Genomic DNA, 23,851 nt, shown 5'->3' with positions numbered 1-23,851 from the left:
TGGATGTTTTTTCTACCTTTTCTGTTAGATATCTTGGCTCCGTCAAAGGATGTCAGTTCATGTTTTCCTATGTCATGTTCATAGTCCTGCAGTACATCATCTATGGCTGTGACTGGCACATCTATGTCTACCACAGACACAGGCACCTCATTACTGTTGGTGGACATGGTATAATGGGAGTCCTTTGCAGAATGAATGTTCATGTGGTCTGAAAATTAAGAAATTTGATACTTTAAAATCCCCCTATGACAGTAAAATTTTTTCCCCAGTGGGGACTTTATTAGGATTATGAAGTTTTTAACCAAAATCCCACAACTGAAATGTCTTTCAAGCCATATTTCTTGTTTATCTGAAGCCTCTTTTTCCAAAAACTCATCTACATGGGCGTGGCCAGTGGTGCTGAGCTGAGCAGCTCCGCCCTTGATCCCCCCTTCCTGCAAGCTGCATTTTGCATGAGGAAAGAGCTAGGCATGGGGGGGAACGAACGACACTGACTGACAGTCTCTATTCTCAAAAATGTATCTTTAGCGATAAAGAAACGGTGAAAAGGTGTAACGGTTTCGGTTTCTTTGTGTTTTGTTTCCTTGGTTTCCTGTTTTATTTTGTAGTATTTCCTGTTTTGTTGTTGTTTCGAGTTTTACCTTGCCCCATCAGTCCTGAGTGTTTCCACCTGTGTCTTGTTGCCTTGTATGTATTTAAGTCCTGTCTTTCCCTTCCTCCTGTGCTGGTCCATATTGTATTCTGGTCTTCCCCTGTTTCGAGCGTTTCTAGTGTTTCGAGTTTTGCCTGCCTGTTGCAGTGGTTTTGTTTTTGTAGTTTCGAGTTTATGTTATTAAACCCTATTCCCTGCATCCTCCTGCCTCCTCGCCTCTCTGCGCCTGGGTACGTCCCCTATTCCCCCCGTGACAAAAGGAACACATTTTTGGTTCAAAATCGACACTCTTTGAATAATGCACGGAATTACATTAAAAATGCTTTTAGTTACATTAACACATTGAACCAGCAATCAGCACTGGCTGTGGCTCAGAGCTGATTTGATGCTAGCGCAAGCAGATTGTAGAATTAACTTGCAGGGCGAATAAATTGAAATGCCATAAAGAAAAGTGACTTCTCACTTTTTTAAATACGTGTAGCCAATGCTGAATGTCTTTCTTGGCCGCACGGATCCGGAGTAAGGGTTAAGATAAGTATTACGGTTAAGCTGCATTCTCACCAAGCGCGATCTGTAGCAGAGGCAGCCAGTTTCAATGTTCAGTCTATGGTACGGATGCGATCTGAGGTAATGCCGCACAAATTATACAGCAGGTGCAACGCAAAAGTCTGGCAGCAGCGCGATTTCAGCGGCGCAGCCCAATCTTTACCCATCTGAGCCAAATTGCCCAACAGTAGCCGGGACGGGTACTGTGACATGGCCTTTAGGAGAAGCGTTGCAACTTTTTAAAAATCAAAATGCTCATGAAAGATGTTTTTGTCTGCGAATAATGTCAGTATTTACATCATTGTAGTGGATGCAGTGGATGCAGTTAGTTTTTTCTAGTGGAGATTTTTGTTTGTTTTTGAGTGAACTAAACTAAACTCAAACTAGATTCGACACAAAGCTGTTTTTTAATTTGAGAAGTCATTGTTTAAGCTAAGTCACCCATTATGAATTGCAGTGTTTCCTAAATAAACCTGGTTTGCAACAATATGTCTCTAAATCGCTCAGCTAACTAAAGAAGTACATTTCATTGATATAATCATAGGTGGTCACTGGAAGGTCTTACCGGCAAGACTTGCTTCAAAATCTGCCAATGTTTGATGAAGCTGGTATGTGAGCTCTGGGTCATCTTCAAAACTTTGGACCGATTTCCCATAAGTGGTAGAGACGCCATGCCTGCAATAGAGTATAGTAAAATAACCATGATGAGTATTTTGAAATTGTGAAAGGGATCTGTAGTAGAATACATTTCTCTAAGGAACCTTTTAGGAAGTTTTTAGCCACAACTAGGAGAGGACAAGCATAAAAATTACCTGCCTAAACCTGGGCCTATCCTGAATGCTCACATGACGATTGCACATTCAGTTAATAGGTAACTGCTAAATGCAAAAAAATATATATCTTTTTAGCTGAAGATCATAGCTAAAAAACATAACTCATAATCCAAAAAATAAAACCTATGAATTCTATGTTTATATGAGCTAGAAACGGTGATTAATATAGTTCAAATGATAAAAACTGACCTGATGCAATTTATTGTGACAAAACAAAGAAAGCAAAATGTGCAAATGGAGCAAAACAAGCTTCTTAACTAATTTCACTCCATTCCCATGACTGAAGAGGCACCCATTTATACCCAGATTCCTTTAATTGTTGACAAATCTGTTCACCTGTGCGTTGATCCCCATGTGGCACATCCCTCATCACTATCACTTGAATTGCTCCTTTGTTTCTGCTGAATTAATCGTTGCAGTTTCTCTCCTTTGTCTCCACCACCTCCCTCCAGGGACAAACTTGTATCCATTGAGGTGGATTGCTGGTCAGGTGAAAAACTGAGGGTGCTGGAATCCTCCACCTCCGCCATTCCTTCAGAGGCTGCATAACCCTGATCAGGCAAGCTGCTGCTGCCATTGCTGCTGTCCAAGGACAGAGTCTCAGCCTCGGGTGCTTCTGTTTCTGGTCTCTGAAACTTCACTGAAGAAGTGTCCATGGAATAAATCCAAGCTGGAAGAAGATGAAATGGTTTTAGCAGTAGTGGATGTTACCGTTTGAAATATTTAACAAAGGTAATTAGAAATCCACCAAAATCAGTCTTGCTTTTTGATGAATTTGGCTAAAATACATTTAGTCTTTTACAAAAGTAAAGTATAAAAACTTTAAGAATTTAAGGGCCATAAATGTTCAATCAGCCCATTATAATCTCATGCAATTTATGTGTCTTTTCTATAATGTTGGGCGTGAGGTACACCCAACATGACTCTTAACCTACTATAAAATTTGGTAAACACCAGGGTAATTTGAAGAGTTTATAACAAAAGAAAAAAGTTTTCCATCTAAAAACTCTTCCTTTTAAATTTATAGTTTCCTGAGATGCCCAGAAATAAACAGCTTTGATGGACAGCATAAACTTCTCCACAAAGCCCTCAAGCTTTTAAGACTTTGTTTTAGAGCTAAGGCTTAGATTGTAATGGGCTATGCCTTATTTTTATCTTTCTATGACCAACAAAAATACCTGAAAGAAAATCAGTGAAACTACAGGACATTGTTATGTAAGAGGGACAAGACAAGGAATGCAGATTGAGAAAGAAGAAAAGTATACACAGAATTCATTTAAGCGAGAAACAGCATTCATTTTGACATTAAACACAAACTCGAAAGCCCAAGCCAGACCTACCAAACAAGCCTGGAGCAGAACCACTTGCGGTTTGATAAAATATCTTTAATGATGTGTGGGCAGGCTTACTGTAAACAAACCCTTTTAATTAGATTTTTTTTTTTTACCAAGCTGTTTTAGGTTCAAGAGAAAGACAGCATTGCTTCATACCCTCTCATCTCTGTAGTACACTCATGCTCCAGTCAGTCCTGTGGGTTTTGGGAAACTTATTTAGAGTGTCACTGATCTCACTGAAATCTAAGCCAAGGGAATACAAATCATTTTAGCATTTCTTAGGTTTTTGGCAGCCAAGCCAGAAGGCGCAGTACGGTGTATCAAAGTATTTTTTCACATGAGTTATACAAGGATTAACTTTGTTTTACCGTCAGGTGGTGGGGAAAGTAAGCATGGACATGTATTGTGTTGTAATTTGTCTTCCTATACATGTGTGTGTGAGCATGTGTGTGTGTGAAGGGCCTGTCAGTTTTGGGTCTGGTCCTAATGGTGTGGCTAGAACAGTCAGTTCCAGGAGATGTGGTGATGACTCACAGGGCTGTCCTCCCAGTTCCTTCCCAGCAATTGCTAAGTCATGCCAGTTTCAGCCACAATCAGCACACTTCAACACAAACACACATTGCAAGGAGGCGCACGCACAAACACACACATATACAGGCTTTTGCTCTCCTGCAAGTGTCCACACAGTTCTTGAACTTGCGACGCAGACAAACCTTGAGCACATGCTTTTGTTAAAGCTAAACCAAACATGTCTTCACTCCCAAGCTGTCAGTTGAGTGAGATGCTACTTGTTAAACTGACTGAGCCAAACCATGCACAAACCAAATTAAAGTCTCGAAGTCTTGATTCACTCTCCAGTTCTTTAATTGAAAAAAGACTTTTAAGTACAGATGTTCCTCTTCTGTCAAAAATGAAGATGTTTTATCACTTATAGCACAATTCCATCACATCTGTCTCAGGCAAATCTTTTTTGGACAGTAAACAATTGATCAGATCAGAAGAACTGTTTTCATCCCAAAAATGTAAAGTTGTGCTTTCAATAATGAGATTTTTTTACTCTGATTAGAATTGCATTGATAAGAATGAGAGGATTTTGAAGCCAAAGTTGACATCCAAACTACTACCACAGTTTTTTTATGTAACATGTTTTACTTTGGGATTTCAACCATTGACTATATACAAGACCTGGACTTGGTGAGTGTGACATCACCCATAGAAAATGACTTACTTCCGGTTTCAACTAATCCAGTCACCATTTTATTGGGATACAAATGTCTCCATGTTGGAACCAGATGACCTAAGCAAGGAGTGATCGGTCCGAGTTGGACTGAGACATCCTTTTTATGGCAACCACTCTCACCAATCAGAAGTGAGCTTGCTGGTAGTCCACAAGAGATGAACTTTCTCTCTAAACTGATGCTTTATTTAACTTATTATGACAATCAGTCGAGGTCTGAGCCTGCTCATTGGTTACCATGATAATGCACCGTATCCTGTATCAAACAGTCCGCTTTTTGTGAAAAAGGGATTTAAACCGAAAATATAACAAGAAGTAAGTACTAAAAATGGCTTGAATATTTATTTATTTTGTAAGTGACCATTATCAGAAATAAATGGAGTTCACGAAAGCAACCATCCGACGGGATCATCAGTTAATTTCTGATAATGGACATCTCAAAGGCCATTATCCTCTACACAGCCAAGGGATTTTGGCTTGTTGGAACTAGCAGGTACTTCCTATTTGGAGGGGGGAGGGGTCACTCAGTCCACTTCTAATGTACACTCAATGCTTCCAACCAAGCAACAAGAAGCATTGTGTTGCAGTGCTGTAACAGCCTTCTGCGGTGGTGTGAAGAATGTTTTCTTTATGAAGACTTTTGAATATTTTACATTGCTGTTATAGGAAATGTACAAGACAATATTGCCTGAAAGTAACATTACAAACCCAACTAACCTCCAAAGTAAGTATTCATTTTCATTTCTAAACCAAAACACCTCAAAAACCAACCAAGACATACAGCCTCCACCAATTGATTAGCAGATCCCATATATCCCATAACGCTGTCTCGTCCTCTGACTACAGCTCATATTTTTAACTCCGGTCGAAGCTTCTGGATTACCAGTGTATAAAAAATTTTCAAAGTTGAAGAAAAATAAAGGTAAAAGAAGCAACTATCTCCTGCTACAAACACACTGTGTATAAGTAGGCTGCACTGATATTCATGACAAAGCAACACCAAATACAAAACAACTAGATTATCTACCACAATATCATTTTAAAGAAAGGAGAACGGCATGTTGATTAACAGTGAAAATACTTCAGAAGTAGGGGAGAGAAAACAAAGAGATGTGGAGAGTGGATGAAAAAGGTTTTCCAAGACGAGGAAAGGATCAAGCCAAAGAAAAACTTCATTTGGGCTTGGAACGCAGTCGCACAGGCCCACAGCAGAACACTAAACAGAAGGGGGCTGGGAAGGGAGCAAAGACAAGAAAAGAAAAGAGGAGGTTTGAGATCATATGACTTGGAAAATATGGTGTTAAAAATAAAACAGTGACATGAAAAATGAAAAAAGGGGTATCTTGACCATTAAAACTCAAATGTGTGGAAACAGATGGTGGCCTCTTATATTTGGAAAATCATGGCATTGCTCAGTAATCTCTTCCAGTATGTGTTTAATATGCTCCCATGCAGTGTTAACGCGACATAAAAGGCACTCTAGTTGATTAGAAGTGACCTCAACCTTAACCTTTTAAAGCCCACATGAAACAGCACGGCTTTCAGATGGACATTTATAGATGTGAGGCGCCTTGACCTCATCTGGACCCTTTATCCTTCAACAACTCTGCTGCCCAAGTGACCGAAGGAAGCCAGGAACGCTTGCAAAGTTCAGCTTGCTGACACGCAGCCCTAAAACTTGCAGAGTGGGTATAGAAACACACACATTCAGATTGGAAAATAAAAGATCTGAAGTGATACCAGCAGCATCTAGAGAGAAAAAAAAAGAGTAAGAATCAAAGAGAAGATAGCAGCAGTTTACGTGGAACCTACATGGGTGAGATCCTGCCTCTACAGTAGCCACAGTTTCACTGTCTGTGGAAACAATGACAGGAGAGCAGGTGCTGGGAACAGAAATGGTTAGGTGTGGGGCATGCTGTGTAGGCTCCGTGCTGGACGAACGAGGAGGTTTGGGTGGTATTGGTGGATCTGCGTCTTCTAGATGAAAAAACAGCATTAAAGCATACAGACACGGATGATCACACATTTGAAAGGACTTATAACAACATACAAGATACTAACAAAGCTGAAAGTATAGTAGATGTTGATACACAACCTTTTAACTATAGTGTTTTACTCTCTTCATGCAAATTTGTTTTCTAGAATTTCCAGATAAGGAGGTGTAGGTTTCTGACAGAAATGATACAAATGTTATTTTTGCAAAAGCATAAAGAATTACAATCCAAATAGTAGAACTCTAGCAACCCACATACCAGACATGGTGTAACGCAGGGCTATACACTCGATCCCTTTCTTTTGGTCTATCCATAATCCCACGATGTAACATTAGGGGTGTAACAATTAATTTTACCAACAATTCGATTCATATCATAATTTGTGGTTGACGATACAATTCACAGTTGATATTGGTTAATTTTAAAAAATCTGATTCACTGACTTATAATTGATCCAGGACATCTTTAGCCAAAACTTCAACCAGTGTGACTCAGAGATAAATACCTGGTACTAAACAGTGCAGGTGAAGTTTTTCAGATTTCCTGTATTTCTTGCAAGATTATTAAGTATAAAATTCCTTATGTGTACAAACAAACAAATACATAAAAAATGAATGGTAAATCCATTCACATTTTAGTTTCATAAAGTTCAGCCCACTGTTGTTTTTTCACATTAAAATAATCCAAAGGGAACATTGTTAGAACATTCTACCACACTTCATGGTCACATGTCTTTGCTAAATTCTAAGTGTTTCCACACATTGGACTGGAATGATTGTTTGATCTTTTTTTTTTTTAAATAAACCTACTTTACCTTAATCCAAATGGTATTTTCCAAATGATATACCGGTAATTGATTGGTTTCATTTTGAAATGATTTTTTAATGATATAGATTGATGAAATTAACAACTTGCCTCAGACAGATCAATTTGGTTAGATCATAGGAATATAAGTTTATTAATCAATAAAGTTAATTTATCCTTACACCCTTATGTAACATTGTTAAACAGCACATGATACATGTGCACAGCTACGCTGATGATATGCTGCTATATTTTTCTATCAAACCATTTGATCTCACTTAGCTGAAAAAACTTATCTACTACAAGCAAACGGATCTTGATGACAAGAGGGGAAAAGATCATCATCTCACAATTTTGCTTCTTTGTGAATCAGAAACATCTGTCCTGACATTTATATTTGTAAATATACACATTTCATCATGTTATCTTCTTTTAAAAGAGTTTCCAAAAACTAAAGGTAGAACTTATTACTGGGAGGCTCATCGTCAACACCAGCTATGTAGCTTGTTTGATTTCACAATACAACACCCTCAGATCCTTTTTACTTTCGTTACTTAAAAAAAAAATTAACCATTAAAAGAAGAGTTTCTCCTGCTCCTCTGAGTTTTGCTATCACTACTTTTATTTTTTTTCCTTAAAACATCCCTGGTCTTCCTGTTTTTTCCTCATTAGCCTGTCAGCTCTGTCAAAAGCTCCAATGCTCTGTTGTGTGCACTTTCTTCTCGGCACTCTCCCCTCTCATATCTTTTTTTTTTTAGGTTCAATGCTCTCTCATCTATGCCCCATCACACATGACAACCATCTGCTCTTATCTCACTCTGCGAGTGAGAATTTTCAGACTTATAAGAAAATAAATGAGGTCAGCTAAAGTTCAAGTAGTTTTAAATCTGTAATGCATGAGTTTTTAAGAGACGCAGCAGGCATGTAAGGAAAAAAAAAAGGTAGCAAAAAAATAAACACATGGAAGAAATTTTGAGCAACAGATAAGTAAGAGACAAGAAGTCTTTTGTCTCAGAATAAGGATGAGAACAAGTTTCACTAGTTTCGGTCCTTTGGCTGTGACCCGCTGCACACACACAGGGTTCCTTTCTTCCAGCAGGATTTGCACAAAACATTTGACAGTTTAAGTCTCTGCAGTTACTGCAGTTTGACAGGCTCAACGCTCTCAAGCAGACAAAGAAATCCTCCACAGAAAACTAGAGACTGCTAATATAAGCAAAGCAGTCAACAGCCAAGATCGTTTTCTTTTGCAATAATCAAGTTATATTTTTAACATGGATTGACTCATCTTTTGATAACAGTAGTTATTATATTCATGAGACCCTTTTTAAGTCAGGATGGGAGTAAAAAAAAAACAACAAATTTATTTACAGACATATTCCCAAGAAAATTCTCCTTTTTGGGTTTATAATATGTTCTTGTTACATTTCTCTCATGATGGAGGACATATTTAAAGAAAATTACGATTAATATTGTTTTTCTGAGTATTTTTTTATTCAAACCGTTTTGATTTGGGAGCATCTGCCTCAAAACTGTAGCTCCAATATTGCTGGCCATTTTTGTTGCACCAGTAATATAAGCTTGGGGTTAAGAGGGGCTGTAAGCAAGAGGGAGATAGTGTAAACAGATGGATGATGAGAAGTGGGGGAGGGCCTACTTGGCCCCAACAGCCCCGCCCACAACTCACAACTAATGAACTGCTGCAGCTTTCCAAAAACTGTTCTTGAAAATAACAAAGTTTTTTTTATTTCAGCTAAAAATGGCATGATCGTTATTAAAAAAAGCTGGAAATGCCTGGAAAATGGATCAAAAAATGATTGGAGCGGGTCTTTGTACAGTACATACTTCAACTAATTAGATATAAAAAGGCATGCTTCTTTATTCCCAGAGTTGTTACTTCATGCCTATTCTTAGTGGTAGGGAAAAATATGAATGGAAGATGAGCTGCTGCTGGGAAAAATATGACAATCATGTAAAATACTGGCAGAAATCTCTGATAATGAAGAGGCTCCAACCACGTTTGGCTCTAAAACTATAATCCACTTTTGCCTTGTTATTGCTGATGTTCAGGAAAATCATCCAGAAGTTCAGCATTTTGATATAATAGATATTATAAACCATGTTTTGGATTTAACAATTTTTATTCCTCTTTGTGTTTTTGTTGCTTCTGTGTCTGTTTGGAACTGAGATGTATTTACCAACGGCGCTGTGTCTGTTGTTCTCCACCTCATCCAGTTTTAGGTTGAGTGCTGACTCTGTGTCCGACTTGGAGCTGCTGTCTGAGTTCACCTCTTTGTTTGTTACGACAGACCCACTACTACTCGATGCCACCGTTTTGCTGCTGGAGCTTTGTGTGGTTGGGTGGAGCTGCACAGAACTGCTGGATGTGGCACTGCTGCAGCGGGAAGCATCCAGGTCCAGGTCGGAGTCGTCAAGGCTCTGACAGAGTTCGGAGCTGGACTCCTGCATGGTCAGGCTGCCATTGCTGCTGCTGCTTGGGGATGGAGAACTTGGATTTGGTGTGGCATCGCTCATGAGTGGAGGCTCTTCTGGTTGTTTGAGAGGAGCGGGCTCTACTGTTTGTAGCTCCACTGGGACATCAGATCCTGCGTTGGACTGTGTGGCATTGATGCGGTGGGCTGGGGTTGGCGCTTCAGTGGAGTGGCCATTTGAAGTTTGAGGAACAGGAGGGGGAGAGCTGTCAGAATCCTGCTGCAAAATAAAAGTAGGAGGAGGAGGTGCTTTTTTCCTCTTTTGTTGGCTTTCTGAAAAAAGGCCCACCTGTCAGAAAATAAGGAAAAGGGAACAAGGTCAACGGTAGAAAGTTATGTGCATGCGGTCTAACCATTAATTATTTAGCAAATTCACTGTGCCGTGACTAAAATACAGAGTAATCAAACTGAGTGAAGTTCAGGCAGAGACGTGGGAGTCTGATCCCATCGGAGTGTTAACATTCTTTTTAAATTATCCTACAAGCAGACGTACAGTGAAGGTCTGCCAGCAATTTAGCAGAAAGGGAGAAGTGGTATTGCTGTGTGCATTTTCCCTTTTGTGTTAAAAACTTTATTTGGCACGCAAACAAATTCCAAAGCACTGGTTCGCCCTGAGCCTTAATCTCAACATCTTCAAAGGGTGAAACTAAAAATCCTAAACTAAAAAATATAATTTCTAAATGCTAAACTTTGTGCCATCGCATCCCCAGAAGCGCTTCCATCAATGTGGGATCAAAGAAGAGAGAGAAAAATGCTAAATAAAAACAACAACACTAGTCATGCAAATGAAAAAATGTAGAATTGTTTTTTTTTTTAAACTCAACATCAGTCAATACCTTTTCTCTCTGCCTTCGAAGGCAAAGATGAACAATCAATTTAACACCACCCTGGGCAGGTCTCAACCACTTAGATATCAGTATTTTGTAGAAACGCTAATAAACTCTTCTCCTTTTAACTTTCACACTGAAAAGCAACAAAGAACATGCCCAGAGCTGCGTGGACTGTTGCATCATTCAATCGGGCAAGAAGGAGATCAGGCCACCTTGCTTTTCCAGAGGCACACTGGGTTCACACATGTGAACTCAATGAACTCACGGAATGGCATTCTATGGAAATCCAAATGACCCCCCCATTGGCTGCCTTTCTTTTCATTTCTCCCCTGTTTTTTCTTCGCCCATTCCAGCATTTATACATACATGAATACAGACACACCGGTGGAAGTGGGCCAAAGTTGAAGTTGCAATGGATGACTGGCTCGGCTGTAAAGATGGATGGGTGCATGTCTGTGAAAGTGGTGTGTGTCTATACATGTAAGCATCTGAATATGTTTGTGCAAGTGTGGAGCATAACAGTGCAGTAAAAATGTGCCACAAAAAATTTAAAAAAAGGAATACACCGCCAGAATACAATAATATATTCTCATGAGAGTCTCTATGTGACTGTATACAGGCTCATAAATGTTGATGTGCGCGTCTGATATCTTAGCCAGTGCTTTATATGCTAGATAAATGTGCATTGCTATAAGTGGAAATGCAGAAGGATGAATGTTTGGAAGTATAGATGAAACTCTAAACCTCATTCAAGGAAAAACTCCAGTCAGCTTATAGGGGGATATGAGTATGATTGAAATATCGTATGCTTGATATAGGTTCGCAATGTTGCCATTATTATTATAAAAACATCTCCATGTGTTTAAATACATACCCTATTAAGATCTTGTATCCCTTTTCATAATAAATGTGTCAAAAGAAGTTTAAAAACTGTAAAAGATCCCTCCCACCATATACATCAGACTACAAAGACAATGCTTGCCAATTATCAATTGACAAAAAAGAAAAAGTGAAAACAGAACACACAAACTGGTTGTATTGACCCATTTTGCCCATTTTCAAAAGATAATTAATAGGAATCTATTTTTTGTTTACAAAAAAAACTTCTGCTTTCAGGTTTGCAGGGTCCATTAGTTAAGGACATAACATTTTATCTGAACACACTAATTATACATGACAAAACAAAAAAATCATAAGGAAAAGCAGGGATCGTTTCCCAGGGGCGCGATGATCCAGTGGGGGTCCTTAGGCAAGACCCTTCAAAAGAAGTAGACACATGGGGGCCAAGTCTGGATCTCCCTGTGCCGGTCCCCAGCCCAGATAAAATATAGAGTTGTGTGTGTCAGAAAGGGAATCCGGTGTAAATGTCTCTGCCAAACCACCTGTGTGACTCAGTGAAAGCTGATTTGCTGTGGCGATCCCTGACATGACATGCCAAAAGGTAAACAACCAAATATCGATTGTCATATACTGCTGATTAAATAATAAGTGACCAAAGTCATTCATATCTCATCATTTCTTTGTCTTGAAAAATAAAAAATATGAGATAAACTGTAAAATCTCATAAAATCTGTCATATTTTCCACAGAATGTCTCGTGAAGCGACCGGCCCTATGTTGTTGCATGCTGATAGGCATAGGGCCACCCATGGAGGCTTTCGTCTGCAGGCATGACCATTCATCAGTTGTTTTGAAGGACTCTTGATGGGGGAGAGCCTTAGTAAAAGGGCTACTTTACACTTTTAATGTGAAACAAGACAGACTACAACAATGTGACACTTTTGTGTGGCACTGTAGTTAGCGTTCTCGTTCATAGCAACAGGGATGAGTGTACCGACAAGTGCATATGTATATCTCTATGAGCATGAATGTGCAGACTAGCTAAACTGTGTCACCTCAAAGGGCATTGAGGTCATACGCACCACAACTGCAAGCTTGAAAACAGTTGAGACATGTTAGAGCTATTGTGTCAGGGTATATTAGAGATGTGTGTTTGTGCATGTATGATAAAAGAAAGTTGTAGTTGAGAAGTCTGTGAATGAGGGGGGTAAGGATGAGGGGTGGAGAAGAGGATTAGGAGACACATGGCTGACCCAGTTCCTTTGTAGTACAGCTTGTCCTCCTAACCTACTGAGATGTAATGTTTACTTTGCCCCTTCCCTTCATTTACAGTTATCTTATACTCTGTGTGTTTTAAGTAAACAGTTCTAGAAACCAGCTGGCACGTGAGCACAGTTGGAACTTGTACATTGGTGGAAATTATGATAATAAATTATGATAGACTGAAATGGAATTTTGGATAAGAAGTATCTAGAATGAACGTGTTGAAATTCACGAGTCTAGAGAAATATTACTGCCTAAATGACGGCCAAAAATCATAAACATTTTGAAAATAACATGCTTCTGTGTCATTTTTTTGCTCCACTTTATGGTAGCTGATTTCATTACATAATGAGTTTAGACAGCTTCAAATGTCAACCAGATTCTGGGCTACACAGGGGGCCATTTTCCCTAACTCCCGCCCCCAACTCTCACTTTTTCTTATTTTAAAGTCTATGCATTGGAGCAGGCCAGTATTTCTGCAACCTTTATAAACGTAAAAAGCCATTTAGACCTGTTTCCCACTGATCAAAAAAGTGTTATATCACCCTGTTGAAAATGTTGATACTCCTTTGCATTTTAAAACACATTTAAATTATCTTTTTTTTTTGGCATCAATAAAAACGGAAATTTACTGAGAAAGAATTTTCTCTAATGTGAAATTGTTTACTACTTTTAACATATGACTTCCTTTTGAAATAAAAGGCATCCTGTGTTTCATAAGATCGTCCCACTGAAGCTAATGAACTCTAATGAAAAAAAACTGAAACACAGCAAGTGAAAAACAACATTTATGCTTGTTTTTTTCTCAATTCTACTTTGGTGGGCTGTCATCTTTTTACCTACTTACCACATGAACATGACTTTATTGGTTTATGACTCAACAGACATGGTATACGAAAAATATTTACAAACTGATTTTCAGAATCAAAATTCATTTTCATTTATTGTCATATGCACAGCTTTTGCACCGACATACGAATTTTCTTAGGAACTCAGGTCTTAGGTCTTTAAAGCATAAATCACGAGCTTTAGAGATTGTGTTGTTGGTGTTTTTAACATGTTTTTGTGGCATTTTTCAGATGATGGAGGACATTTATTTAAAACAATTCTGCTTAAAATTGGATTTCTGAGTATTTCTTTATACAAATTGTTGTGATTCATGAGAAGATGAAAAAATTATGTTTAAAAAATTGTACATACAAGCTCCCTGCTTCACCCCATTCTGATCCATCCACCTGTAGATGACTAGATCTATGTACGTCTTTCTTTTCCTAGTTCGAGCTAGCATTAGGTTCAAAACTGCATGGCTGGTTATCTTTGATGTTGCCCCCCATTTTTGTTGTACCGGTAATGTTAGTTTGGGGGTGTGAAGGCCTGTAAGCAGGAAAACTGGTGAACAGATGGAAGTGGCGGCGAGTTTACTCCAAACCAATGGTCCCACCCACAACTCAGAGGCAAATTTCTAATGAACTCCTGCTGCTCTGCAGAAATTATGTCCTAGAAAATGACACATAATTGTTTTTATTTGGCCAAAAACAGCATAATCAAATTAAAAAGACAACTGGGAATGCCTCTAAAGAAGACCAAAAGATAATCAGAGTGGTACTTATAACATAAATGAGCAGTTAGAGAAGGTCAAATGTTTTACTCAAGTTTTGATAGTATTTGAAATCTGTACAAAATGGTAGAGGAATAGTACAGGACACCTCTTGATGACATAACTGCAATTTATCTTAATGTCAGTGGAGGTGTAAAAAACGTTACAGTTACTATTCTATGACCACCTCAGCCATAAATGTAAAAACCCAGCAATTTACATTCAATCAATGCTAAGGAAGTTATTTTTTAAAAAGTGATGATTATTATCATTCTATTTTTCTTCAGCCAGAGAGCCACTGTGGAGGGGCCACAAGTTGCTCTGGAGCTTCAGGTTGCAGGCCCCTGGAGTTGACACTTACTTATGGGGCAATACAGCTTAAAAGTGCTTAATCCATCTAAAAACTAAAAGAAAATGCTTTGAATTATTGTAAAAAAAATAAAAAAGGTAAAAAAAAAAAAGGTAAACAAACTTGATCGCATTTTTTAGTTTACAGATGTTCATGAAAGTCTTATTCTGCGTAAGAGAGCACCATGACAAAAAAATAAAAAATAAAAAAAGGATGTTAGATCTGACAGGAACTGTACAACTGCAAGTTGTTCGAATTGCAAAACACCATACTTTAAGGGAAATAATTCCTTGGGGAGCTTAAGGGTAAATACAACTGAGTTCTGTTAAATTATTCTCTCCTTTTCCTTCTTTTTTGTGTGAGTTTTAGGACATTTAGCATCATTGCTTCTTAAAACTAAATCTTTTTATCTATCTCTTAAAAATTCACAAACAAAACAAACTCAGTTTTTTTATTTTACAAACTTTCTATACTTGTTTTAAAATACAATGCAAAAGAAATGCTTTTATCTTTTGATTTATCCACTTATCCAAGCCATCTTTTAAAGAAAAAGGCCTGAAAAAAGCCAAGCCGCAGAGTAACCACAACAAGGAGTCCAAATTCATGATGTAAAAGGATGAGGGATGTACCAAAAAAATGCTGCATGTTGGCTTTGGCTCCAGCGGTGTTCTTGTACTTGTGCTCTGGACTGATTGAGGACAAAATGTTTCCTTCCTCAGCACAAGTTATGCAGTACAGCCATGCAGAAGTGGAAACCAAACAGCATTTCCTTAACCCTTTTCAAACCCTGTGTTATGTCACCAATGACACTTAATTTTGCTTTTTTAATTTGCCCCATGTTTAGATATTTTATTTTAATGAAGGTAAGTCTGGGGAAAAAGTGGGGGAAAACAGGAGTTCAAATTAAACTGTTCCTTGGCTACATGAATAATGCCTGTGTGCTGGAGTCATTTAGACTTAACTGCCTTTGATAACTATTTTGCAGAGGGACAGACATCCAAGAGGAACAAATCTGTAATATAAATCATTCAGCATACCCAAGAAATGAAAATAAAAATCCAACCATTATCTAGGAAATCTGCCAGTTTTGTATTTTCCTACTTCATATTCTCAAAAAGTGGGGAAAAACAAAAACATAAGATTGGGTTTTTAAGCTTGTAAACTGTCTTTTAAAATGAAATCATAGAATAAATGTCCTTAAGATACCTACTTTAAAAATTTATTATTTGGTGTTGTGTCCAAACATCTTACAAATTTGCCAAGTCCTGATCTGTGATCTGGGTAGGAGTGAAACTGTCTTTGTTTCAGCTCATTAGCACCACCTGTATTCCATTGGTCACACATGTGGCCCTAATTTGACTTGACAACATAGTAAATGACTATAAGTAGGTCTACATTTGCTCTGTTACTCAGTAATTTCAATTGGGAATAACCGGCAGAAGTGACTGTAGTCAGTCTGCTTTTATTACTGGCTTTAGTCATGGCATCTCTTATCAGGTGAGTTGAAAAAAAAACCTGTCAATTTTGAGGTCTTGCATTTAAAATTAAATGATTAACAAACATATTCTCTTCAGGTTATCAATGTTCTCCTTGCTTGTGATCAAATGGATCAAAGTAGATGGTATGTTTCAAATCTGGTGAACAGTTTTTTTTTTTGTTTGTTTTTTTTCTTCAAATCTGTAAAGCCATGAACTAAAACACATTTCTTATAGCATTCGTTGATGCCACAGCATTGGAGCCAACAGAGGAAGAGGAGCAGTTGTCAAGCAATGAAGCAGAATTCTATTCTACTTGGTCACCCGATGGATTCCAGGAGCAGGAACATGGCCCTTTAGTCAGGTCACTGAGGAATTATAAAGTACCTCTGCATGACAAACGGGGCACGGTTATCCAGACTCGGCATAAAGGCCACAATGCCAAAGTTCCCCCGAAGCTGTGTAGAAGTGTCGTGTCCAAGCAGAGCCGGCAGGGCTGTCTGTCAAACAAAAAGCACCAGCAGAAGCCACAGCACCGCCATGAACATCAAACTTACCAAGTGAAGGTGCCCCAGACTCCCCAGAAACGGCATCACCACTACCACCAAAGCCACAAGGTAAATATGCCTCAGACTCCACATCACCCCCATCGCACATACCAGATGAAGGTGCCCCAGACTCCCCAGAAACGGCATCACCACTACCACCAAAGCCACAAGGTAAATATGCCTCAGACTCCACATCACCACCATCACACATACCAGATGAAGATGCCCCAGGCTCCACAGAAGCACCAGCACCAAGTGAAGATGCCCCAGGCTCCACAGAAGCACCAGCACCAAGTGAAGATGCCCCAGGCACCCAAGATGCAGCATCACCACTGCCACAAGGCAAAGGGGCCCCAGACTCCACTACATCGCCACCACCACCACGAATGCCAAATGAAGATGCCCCAGGCTCCACAAAAACTTCCCCATAACCAAGTGAAGCCACCAGAGGATCCCCAGAAGCACAATTACCACAGCTTCCAAGTCAAGGTGCCCCAGGCCCCCAAAAAGCAGTACCAGCATCACCACTACATTTATGGGGCATATATGCCCCAGGCTCCTCAAAAACATCACCCTTACCAGGTAAAGCTGCTGGAATATCCCCAGCAGAACCAAACATTTCAGGTTAAGGTGCCACAGGCCCCTGTGCTGCAGCAGCACCACCACCACCACCAGGTAGGGATGCCCCAGGTGCCACAGAAATATCCCCAGTACCAGATCAAGGTCCCAGAAGGTCCTCAAAAGAATCACCACCCCAGCTATCAGATTGAGCTTCCCCAGGCTCCTCCTCTGGAGCAGCAGTATCATCAGGTGAAGATGCCCCAGGTTCCCCTGCAGCAGCAGTATCACCACAATTACCAGGTGGAGATGCCCCAGAATCTACAGAATTATCCCCAGGACCAAATGAAGGTGCCAGAAGATCCCCAGCACAACAAAACCTTCCAGGTGGAGATGCCCCAGGCTTCTCTGCAGCAACATCACAAATATTACCAGGTGGCGATGCCCCAGACTCTACAGAATTATCCCCAGTACCAAGTGAAGCTGTCAGAGGATTCCCAGAGGCCACATCACCACCCCAACTTTCAGATCAAGGTGCACAATGATCCCCAGAAGCAGGACCACCACCATCACCACAAATATCCGGTGGAAGTGCCTCAGGCTCCCCTGCAGCAGCAACACCATTACCAGGCGGTAATGCCCCAGACTCCACAGAATTATCCCCACTACCAAGGGAAGCTACCAGGTGATTCCCAGAAGCATCACCACCCCAGCTACCAGATAAAAGTATCAGAGTATCCCCTGGAACAGCAGTACCAGCATCAACACCAACCAAGCTTTCACCACAAGGTGCCAGAGGGTCCCCAGAAGCAGCATCACCACACTGATGTTCAGGTCAAGGTGCACAGTGATCCCCAGAAGCAGTACCAGTACCACAAATATCAGGTGGAAAAGCCTCAGGCCCCCTTGCAGCAGCAACACTATTACCAGGTGGCAATGCCCCAGATACCTCAAAATTATCCCCAGTACCAAGTGGAGCTTCCAGGTGATTCCCAGAAGAATCACCAGCCCAGCTTTCTCAAGGTGCCAGAGGGTCCCCAGAAGCAGCATCACTGTAACCACAACTACAAAGTTGAGGTGCCTGAGGATCCCCAAATGAATCACCATTACATTTGTGGCTATTGGGTGAAGGCACCTCAAAATAACCTGCAGGGATCAGGTGACCCATGTTTACCAGAAGCGGGACCACTGGTTTCCCAGCAGCCGAGTGGCTACATGGACAATTTGTACCAGAGACTCCATCATCTAAGGACTCAATCCAAACGAAATTCCCAATAACTGCTACAGGTCAGTTGGCTGCGTACGCTTAATTTTTCTGTATAAAAATGTTTTCAATCAACATGATCTGAAATATTTTCTTGGCACAGGTCCACAGAAGTAAAGTAAACTCTACACAGCAGTTATGCTTTGACAATAAAGACTTGACAAGACATTTTCTATTTGGACATCGTGGTTTTGGGGTTATCTACTGCTAAAGGTTTCTTTGAGCTGTCACTAAAAAATCTAAACACAATTTCCTTTCATTTGTTTAATGAACTTGATCATAGACTTGGGTCATAGATCATAGTTACAGAAAAGGTAAGCGGTAGTGAACAACTTTTAATTCCAGGGTCCTCAGAAATGAAGTACACTGGCTGTCTGTGTGCCACCAGACAGGGAAAAAATGGATATGCTGACTTGGAATATTTTCATTTAGTTTATATTCTTATACTGTCATCTTTGCTCTCAAAAGGCAATCAGAAAAGTGATGAGCACCAATGTATGGTGTGAACATGCAAAAAACAAAGTAGGCCTCCATAATCACATTATTGCAATAGCCAGCTGTGCAATATAAATCTCTCAAAAGATGGTAAAAATTGCAATAAATGGTTACTTTAAATGTGCTAAAATGATCTTTGGCAGTTTGAAGGATTTAACTAAATAAATCTGACCAGGCTGCTGTAGTCTATAGCAACAACCTGCTGTCTGAGGATGGGAATTTATAAAGTGGGTGGAAGATTTTGACTTTACCTTTAGACCTTATTGATTTGCATATGTTCCTAATATTTGACTGCATCTTAAATACTTGTACACTTCATCCTTGCCAGTTAAATGGTTCAAATATTATTTCAGAATATTTTAGCTAGTGTGAGGAAAAATGTTTTTCAGAAATCATTTGCTAAGATGCCAAAATTGGATGTGCAATGGTTGCTTTTATTTAAATTTTATCTTTTTAACTCTAAAAGCCTTCCAGGTGGCCTTTTAATTGGGATTATGCCTTTTTTTTTTTTGGCTAAAAATGGTTTTCTAGGACAGTTTGTACAGCACAGCATGAGTTCTCAGAAGTATGGCTTAGTTTTAGGGGTGGGACTGTTGGCGTGGAAGTAAGCCTCTGCTGATATCCTATCATATCTTTGTTTACACTTTTTGCTAGCTAACAGCCCCTCACAACCACAAGCTAATATCACTGGTGCAATTTAAAGTGCGAGCAATATTGGAGCTATCCAGTTGTACAGTTTAGAGCCAGATCGGTTGAGGAAAATAAAACCATTAATGTATCGATTTGTCTCCATCAGAATGGAGTGGAGCAGGGAGACTTATTCCGATTCGTCCGGATTTGAATAAAGACGCACTTAATCTTTAATTTTATTTGTCCTCCATTAGAAATAAAAACGCCAAAAACACAATTTTCCCTGGAGTGGATCTTTAAGAATTTGTGATAATGCATGAACAACCCAAAATAAGTAGTTCTCTCCTCACCTGTGACCTTTCAGAGCTTGCATTTACCATGGGGGATGGTGGAGTAGCAGGAGGTGGTGGCGCCCTTCTCTTCTTGGTCTCGGTCTTGGGAGACATTGTGTGAATATGAGAAACTGATTTGGATTTTCCCAAAATGCCAGGATGATCCTCTGTGGTAGAAACACCTGACAAGGAAGACTGATCCTGGGGGGAAGAAAAAAACTTTTAAAGAGATGTAAAAAAATAAATGTAACATTTAATGCCAATTATTCAACTGTCTTAGAGAAATTTCAGTGCTTAAAAGATATTACAAACCCTGGATAAAAAAAAATTTTGTCATGGGAAACAAAACATTCAATAAATGTTGATTAAAACAAGATCCTGATTTGAAGAATTTCTCAAGTTTGACTGTTCTTATCCCAATTTTCTTTTAAATCATGTATGGGAAACCCTTTCAAGTATAGACTCCAGGTTCATCCAAACTGTAAACTATGCGATGATCAAAATTCCAAAAAGTGTGTAAGTATTTGTGGTTCTATAAAACAGACATGAGACAGGAATTGTTGACAGAAAAAAACAGCTACTTTATTCAGGGACTTTTTCTTTTGTGATAACTTAAACATTTTCTTCTGTTCCAGCTGACTGATACGATTAAATGCTGACAGGAGAAAGTGAAGGGAAGTGAAGCAGATGGCAGGCAAAAGACTGACAGCAAAAAAAACATAGAAGAAAGCTCTGACTTGATCTCCTATCGGAATCCTCACAAGAACGTTTTTTGTCCGTCGACACAAATATGTTCAAAGCAGAAAACTCGCATGAACTCTATCTGACTTTCTCCTACTATACTTTCTCACCCTGATAAACAATCTGAAACAGCAGGAGAGGAAAATAGAACAAAATGTGCTCTAGTGCTGAGGGTGAACTCAAGTTCACAGCTCCTAATTACAATGTGAGATAAAACACAAGAGAAAGCTAATGAAATGTACACAATTTTGTGCATGGCTCACTTTCTATGATGCATTGTTTTATCTGAAGTGAATACTTATCATTTCATATATTATATAGGTTGCAACATACTATTATAGATTTAAAAAAGCCAAATTTGATGTCAACCATGCATTCATTATTCATTCCGTACTTGTCTGTATTTGATTCTGTGAAATATATGGTTGCATTAAAGAAATGCACCACTCCAGTGGGTTTTTTTGTGTTTTTTTCCATGTGCTGTAGGCTGTGATCTCAACACTGCATATTTGTAAGTGTCATCAATCCTACAGTGACAGCAGTGCGTAATGATGCTAAATGAGATATTACAGCACTTTGCAAAATCTAAGATTTTACTTACGGTAAGTGTTTGAGAGACTAACAGCTAAAAAAGAAAAAATCAAATATGTTTTCAGTGTGTTAGTTTAAAGCTTGGAAAACAGGAAAGCATCAGAGATTTCATGAATCTGCAAACCTTTCTTAGTGCTCGTCTATATTAACTAATTTATAGGCCTGTTGAAAGAGCACATGAATGTCAATATACAAATAACTATTATAATTAAGGAAGACTTAAAAAATCATGAAGTATTTAAAAAAAGAAAAAAGGTCACCGTGGATACTTCTTAAAAGAAATCGCAATTTTATGAAAATACTTTTTGTTAATATCTTGAAGCTTATTGCTGCAAATATGCATCAAATCCCTTCTGCTTCAAACTTAATGTAATTTAGAATCTACTAGCTGGAAATTAATTCAGGCATCAACAGGTTAAACTGTTTTGGCTTGATTGTTTTACCAAGTAGCCTTTCCATCTAAACTCAAATAGGCAACACTGAGTCAATGTTTCGCGTAAAAGAGAAGAAAAGTGTGCTCGACATCTTCTTTAACCCTTGTGATATCTTAGATGACCCCACCCTTACATTGACGTGTTCTCCCTACCATGACAAAGGTGGATAAAGGTGGAAAGATTTCATGTAATCCATGGACACCAGTGAAGATCACAAATCATTGAAGAGAAAAGGTTCAGCACACTGTCTAGTGGGTCTAGATGACCCAACTTCCAATGGTAAAGTGTCTAGGATAGCACAAGGGTTACATGTAATTCAGCATAAAAACACATCCCAACTATTTTTGGCTGAATAAACTGCAGTGGATCAGTTTTGACCAAGAAATGCTACAGCAAAGTAGCCCCAAACCATGGTACTTCCCCCTTCATGCCTTCTAATTTTTTTTCTTTTTTTTTGCACACACTAATCAGCATTAACAGATTTGCCTGTGAATGGCTGGTGTTGTGAAACATTTGAAAAAGTCAACATGTGTGAAGACACTCATGTGAAAAAGCATCTTGACCAGTTTCTGAAGTTTGCAAATGTGAATGTATTTTGCAACCCAAGAAAGAGATTTTAAAAGCACAGACAGATGGAATTTTGCCCAAAAATAATTTATTTTCTTTCTTTTTTTATTGATGCTAAAAAATGTATATGCCAAAATTGTGACTTTTGTATCTATTTTAGTGGGGCACATATAACTTATACATAATATCAGATAAATAAGACCTCCAGAAATTACAACACAGATATTCAGGTCTTCCGTAACCTTTTGGAAAAGACTTTTAAGCATTCCAGAAATCTCTTATAAAAGCTTTTTTTTTTAAAGGGTTTAAATTATAGTGTTTCAAAAAGGTTGACCTCACAGCATGCATCACCCTAACATGATCATCCCTGACCATGTCAAAGTTTTAAAACCCGTGCACTCAAACACACTTACACAAACCCACACATTGGTTTAGCCTTTAATGAGCAATTAGAGATAAGAGGCAGTGCTTTTAGTGCTAATATGACCAGGGTGGTGTAATCTGATACTTTCATACTGATAACACTGTGTCTGTGTGAAGGTGGTGGGTTTTTTTCTCTAGTGTGTGCAAATGCATGTGTGTGGTCTGATTATACATGCTGACTGAAAAACAATCATATCATAGAACAAGAGCCCAGATGCATTAAGGCTCCATAGAAGCATTGCAAGAACTGAGATGAAGAAATGTGACTAAATTCCCCCCCCCGAGTGGCCACTTTCTTCACTGCATCTGAATTTTTAAAATGTTATTTTGAAACTCGACTCTTCACTAAATACTTTATTATGTCCGTTATCAAGATGTTTAATGATGCTCTTTTTTTCTTGAAGATTTCTTATCTCTATTCAGGGAAATTTGAAAAAAAAAAGCAAATTGAAGGAAAGAAGATTCGTAATCTCCAGAATATTAACAAGGCGATTAAAAGTGAATGACAGCTTGGATCTGGAAGCAAAAAGCCTGTAATGCGTTGAAGGCCGTATGTTGAGGAAGGCACAGAAAAGAGACAGAAGGCTGGAGTTGATCCAAAAACCATGGGCTTGATGAAACGGAGTTGTAAAAGCAAGGGATTCAGTCCCATATAATCCAATGGGATTTTGATTGAGTTACAGCTTTTAAAGTAGAGCTCTTCTAAATACTACAGAAAATACATCTGGTTTAAACTACATTCATTTTATGTTAGTTTTATACATTTAAAAACCAGTTCTTGATTAACCAAGAATGACACAGATATAATTGTCATATTTTAAGTGCTCTCCAGATGAAATTAAATGTCCTGAGAGCTGGAAATCCTTAACCATAAAATTGAGTGAAGTTTTGGACTTTAGTAAAAAAGGCTGATTGAATATTTCAGACATTAAACTCTTAATTCAAGCACTAACAATTACTCCTCTTTATTCAACCATCCAAGCCCAGTTGGTTGACCAAATTATAATGGAAAGTTGCTGCCCT

General features: G+C 38.9%; 2 protein-coding genes across 12 annotated transcripts in view; one reads left to right on the top strand and one right to left on the bottom strand.

Annotated features, from left to right (window-relative positions):
- Window positions 1-23,851, bottom strand: part of LOC101165094 (protein cordon-bleu) — a 53,361-nt gene that overhangs the window by 6,738 nt on the left and 22,772 nt on the right. For 3 of the 6 annotated variants that reach the window (XM_011485032.3, XM_011485034.3, XM_011485033.3), the window contains 6 exons: window positions 20,091-20,273; window positions 9,599-10,181; window positions 6,415-6,579; window positions 2,368-2,701; window positions 1,764-1,873; window positions 17-208 (listed from right to left, as the gene is read on the bottom strand). In XM_011485032.3, the coding sequence (XP_011483334.1) occupies window positions 17-208; window positions 1,764-1,873; window positions 2,368-2,701; window positions 6,415-6,579; window positions 9,599-10,181; window positions 20,091-20,273 (1,567 nt within the window). The remainder of the gene's footprint in view (window positions 1-16; window positions 209-1,763; window positions 1,874-2,367; window positions 2,702-6,414; window positions 6,580-9,598; window positions 10,182-20,090; window positions 20,274-23,851) is intronic. The other 3 variants (XM_011485036.3, XM_020710035.2, XM_011485037.3) reach the window with 3 other exon arrangements.
- LOC101163197 (chromatin modification-related protein eaf-1) lies at window positions 16,143-21,264 on the top strand. 6 transcript variants are annotated; one of them, XM_011485030.3, is made up of 5 exons: window positions 16,143-16,267; window positions 16,345-16,391; window positions 16,483-16,913; window positions 17,055-18,638; window positions 18,719-18,783. In XM_011485030.3, exons 1-4 carry the CDS (start codon window positions 16,251-16,253, stop codon window positions 18,627-18,629), a joined length of 2,070 nt encoding a protein of 689 aa, XP_011483332.1. In that variant the 5' UTR covers window positions 16,143-16,250; the 3' UTR covers window positions 18,630-18,638; window positions 18,719-18,783. The 6 variants fall into 6 exon arrangements, with proteins under 6 accessions (XP_011483332.1, XP_020565698.1, XP_011483330.1 ...); XM_020710039.2 differs by having other exon boundaries at window positions 16,483-17,024; window positions 17,064-18,638; XM_011485028.3 differs by having other exon boundaries at window positions 16,483-17,654; window positions 17,739-18,638.

Source organism: Oryzias latipes, chromosome 16, assembly GCF_002234675.1.
Source record: "Oryzias latipes chromosome 16, ASM223467v1".
Classification (NCBI taxonomy): Eukaryota; Metazoa; Chordata; class Actinopteri; order Beloniformes; family Adrianichthyidae; genus Oryzias; species Oryzias latipes.
Note: the sequence above shows the minus strand (reverse complement) of the source record. Positions and strands in the feature narration are given on the sequence as shown.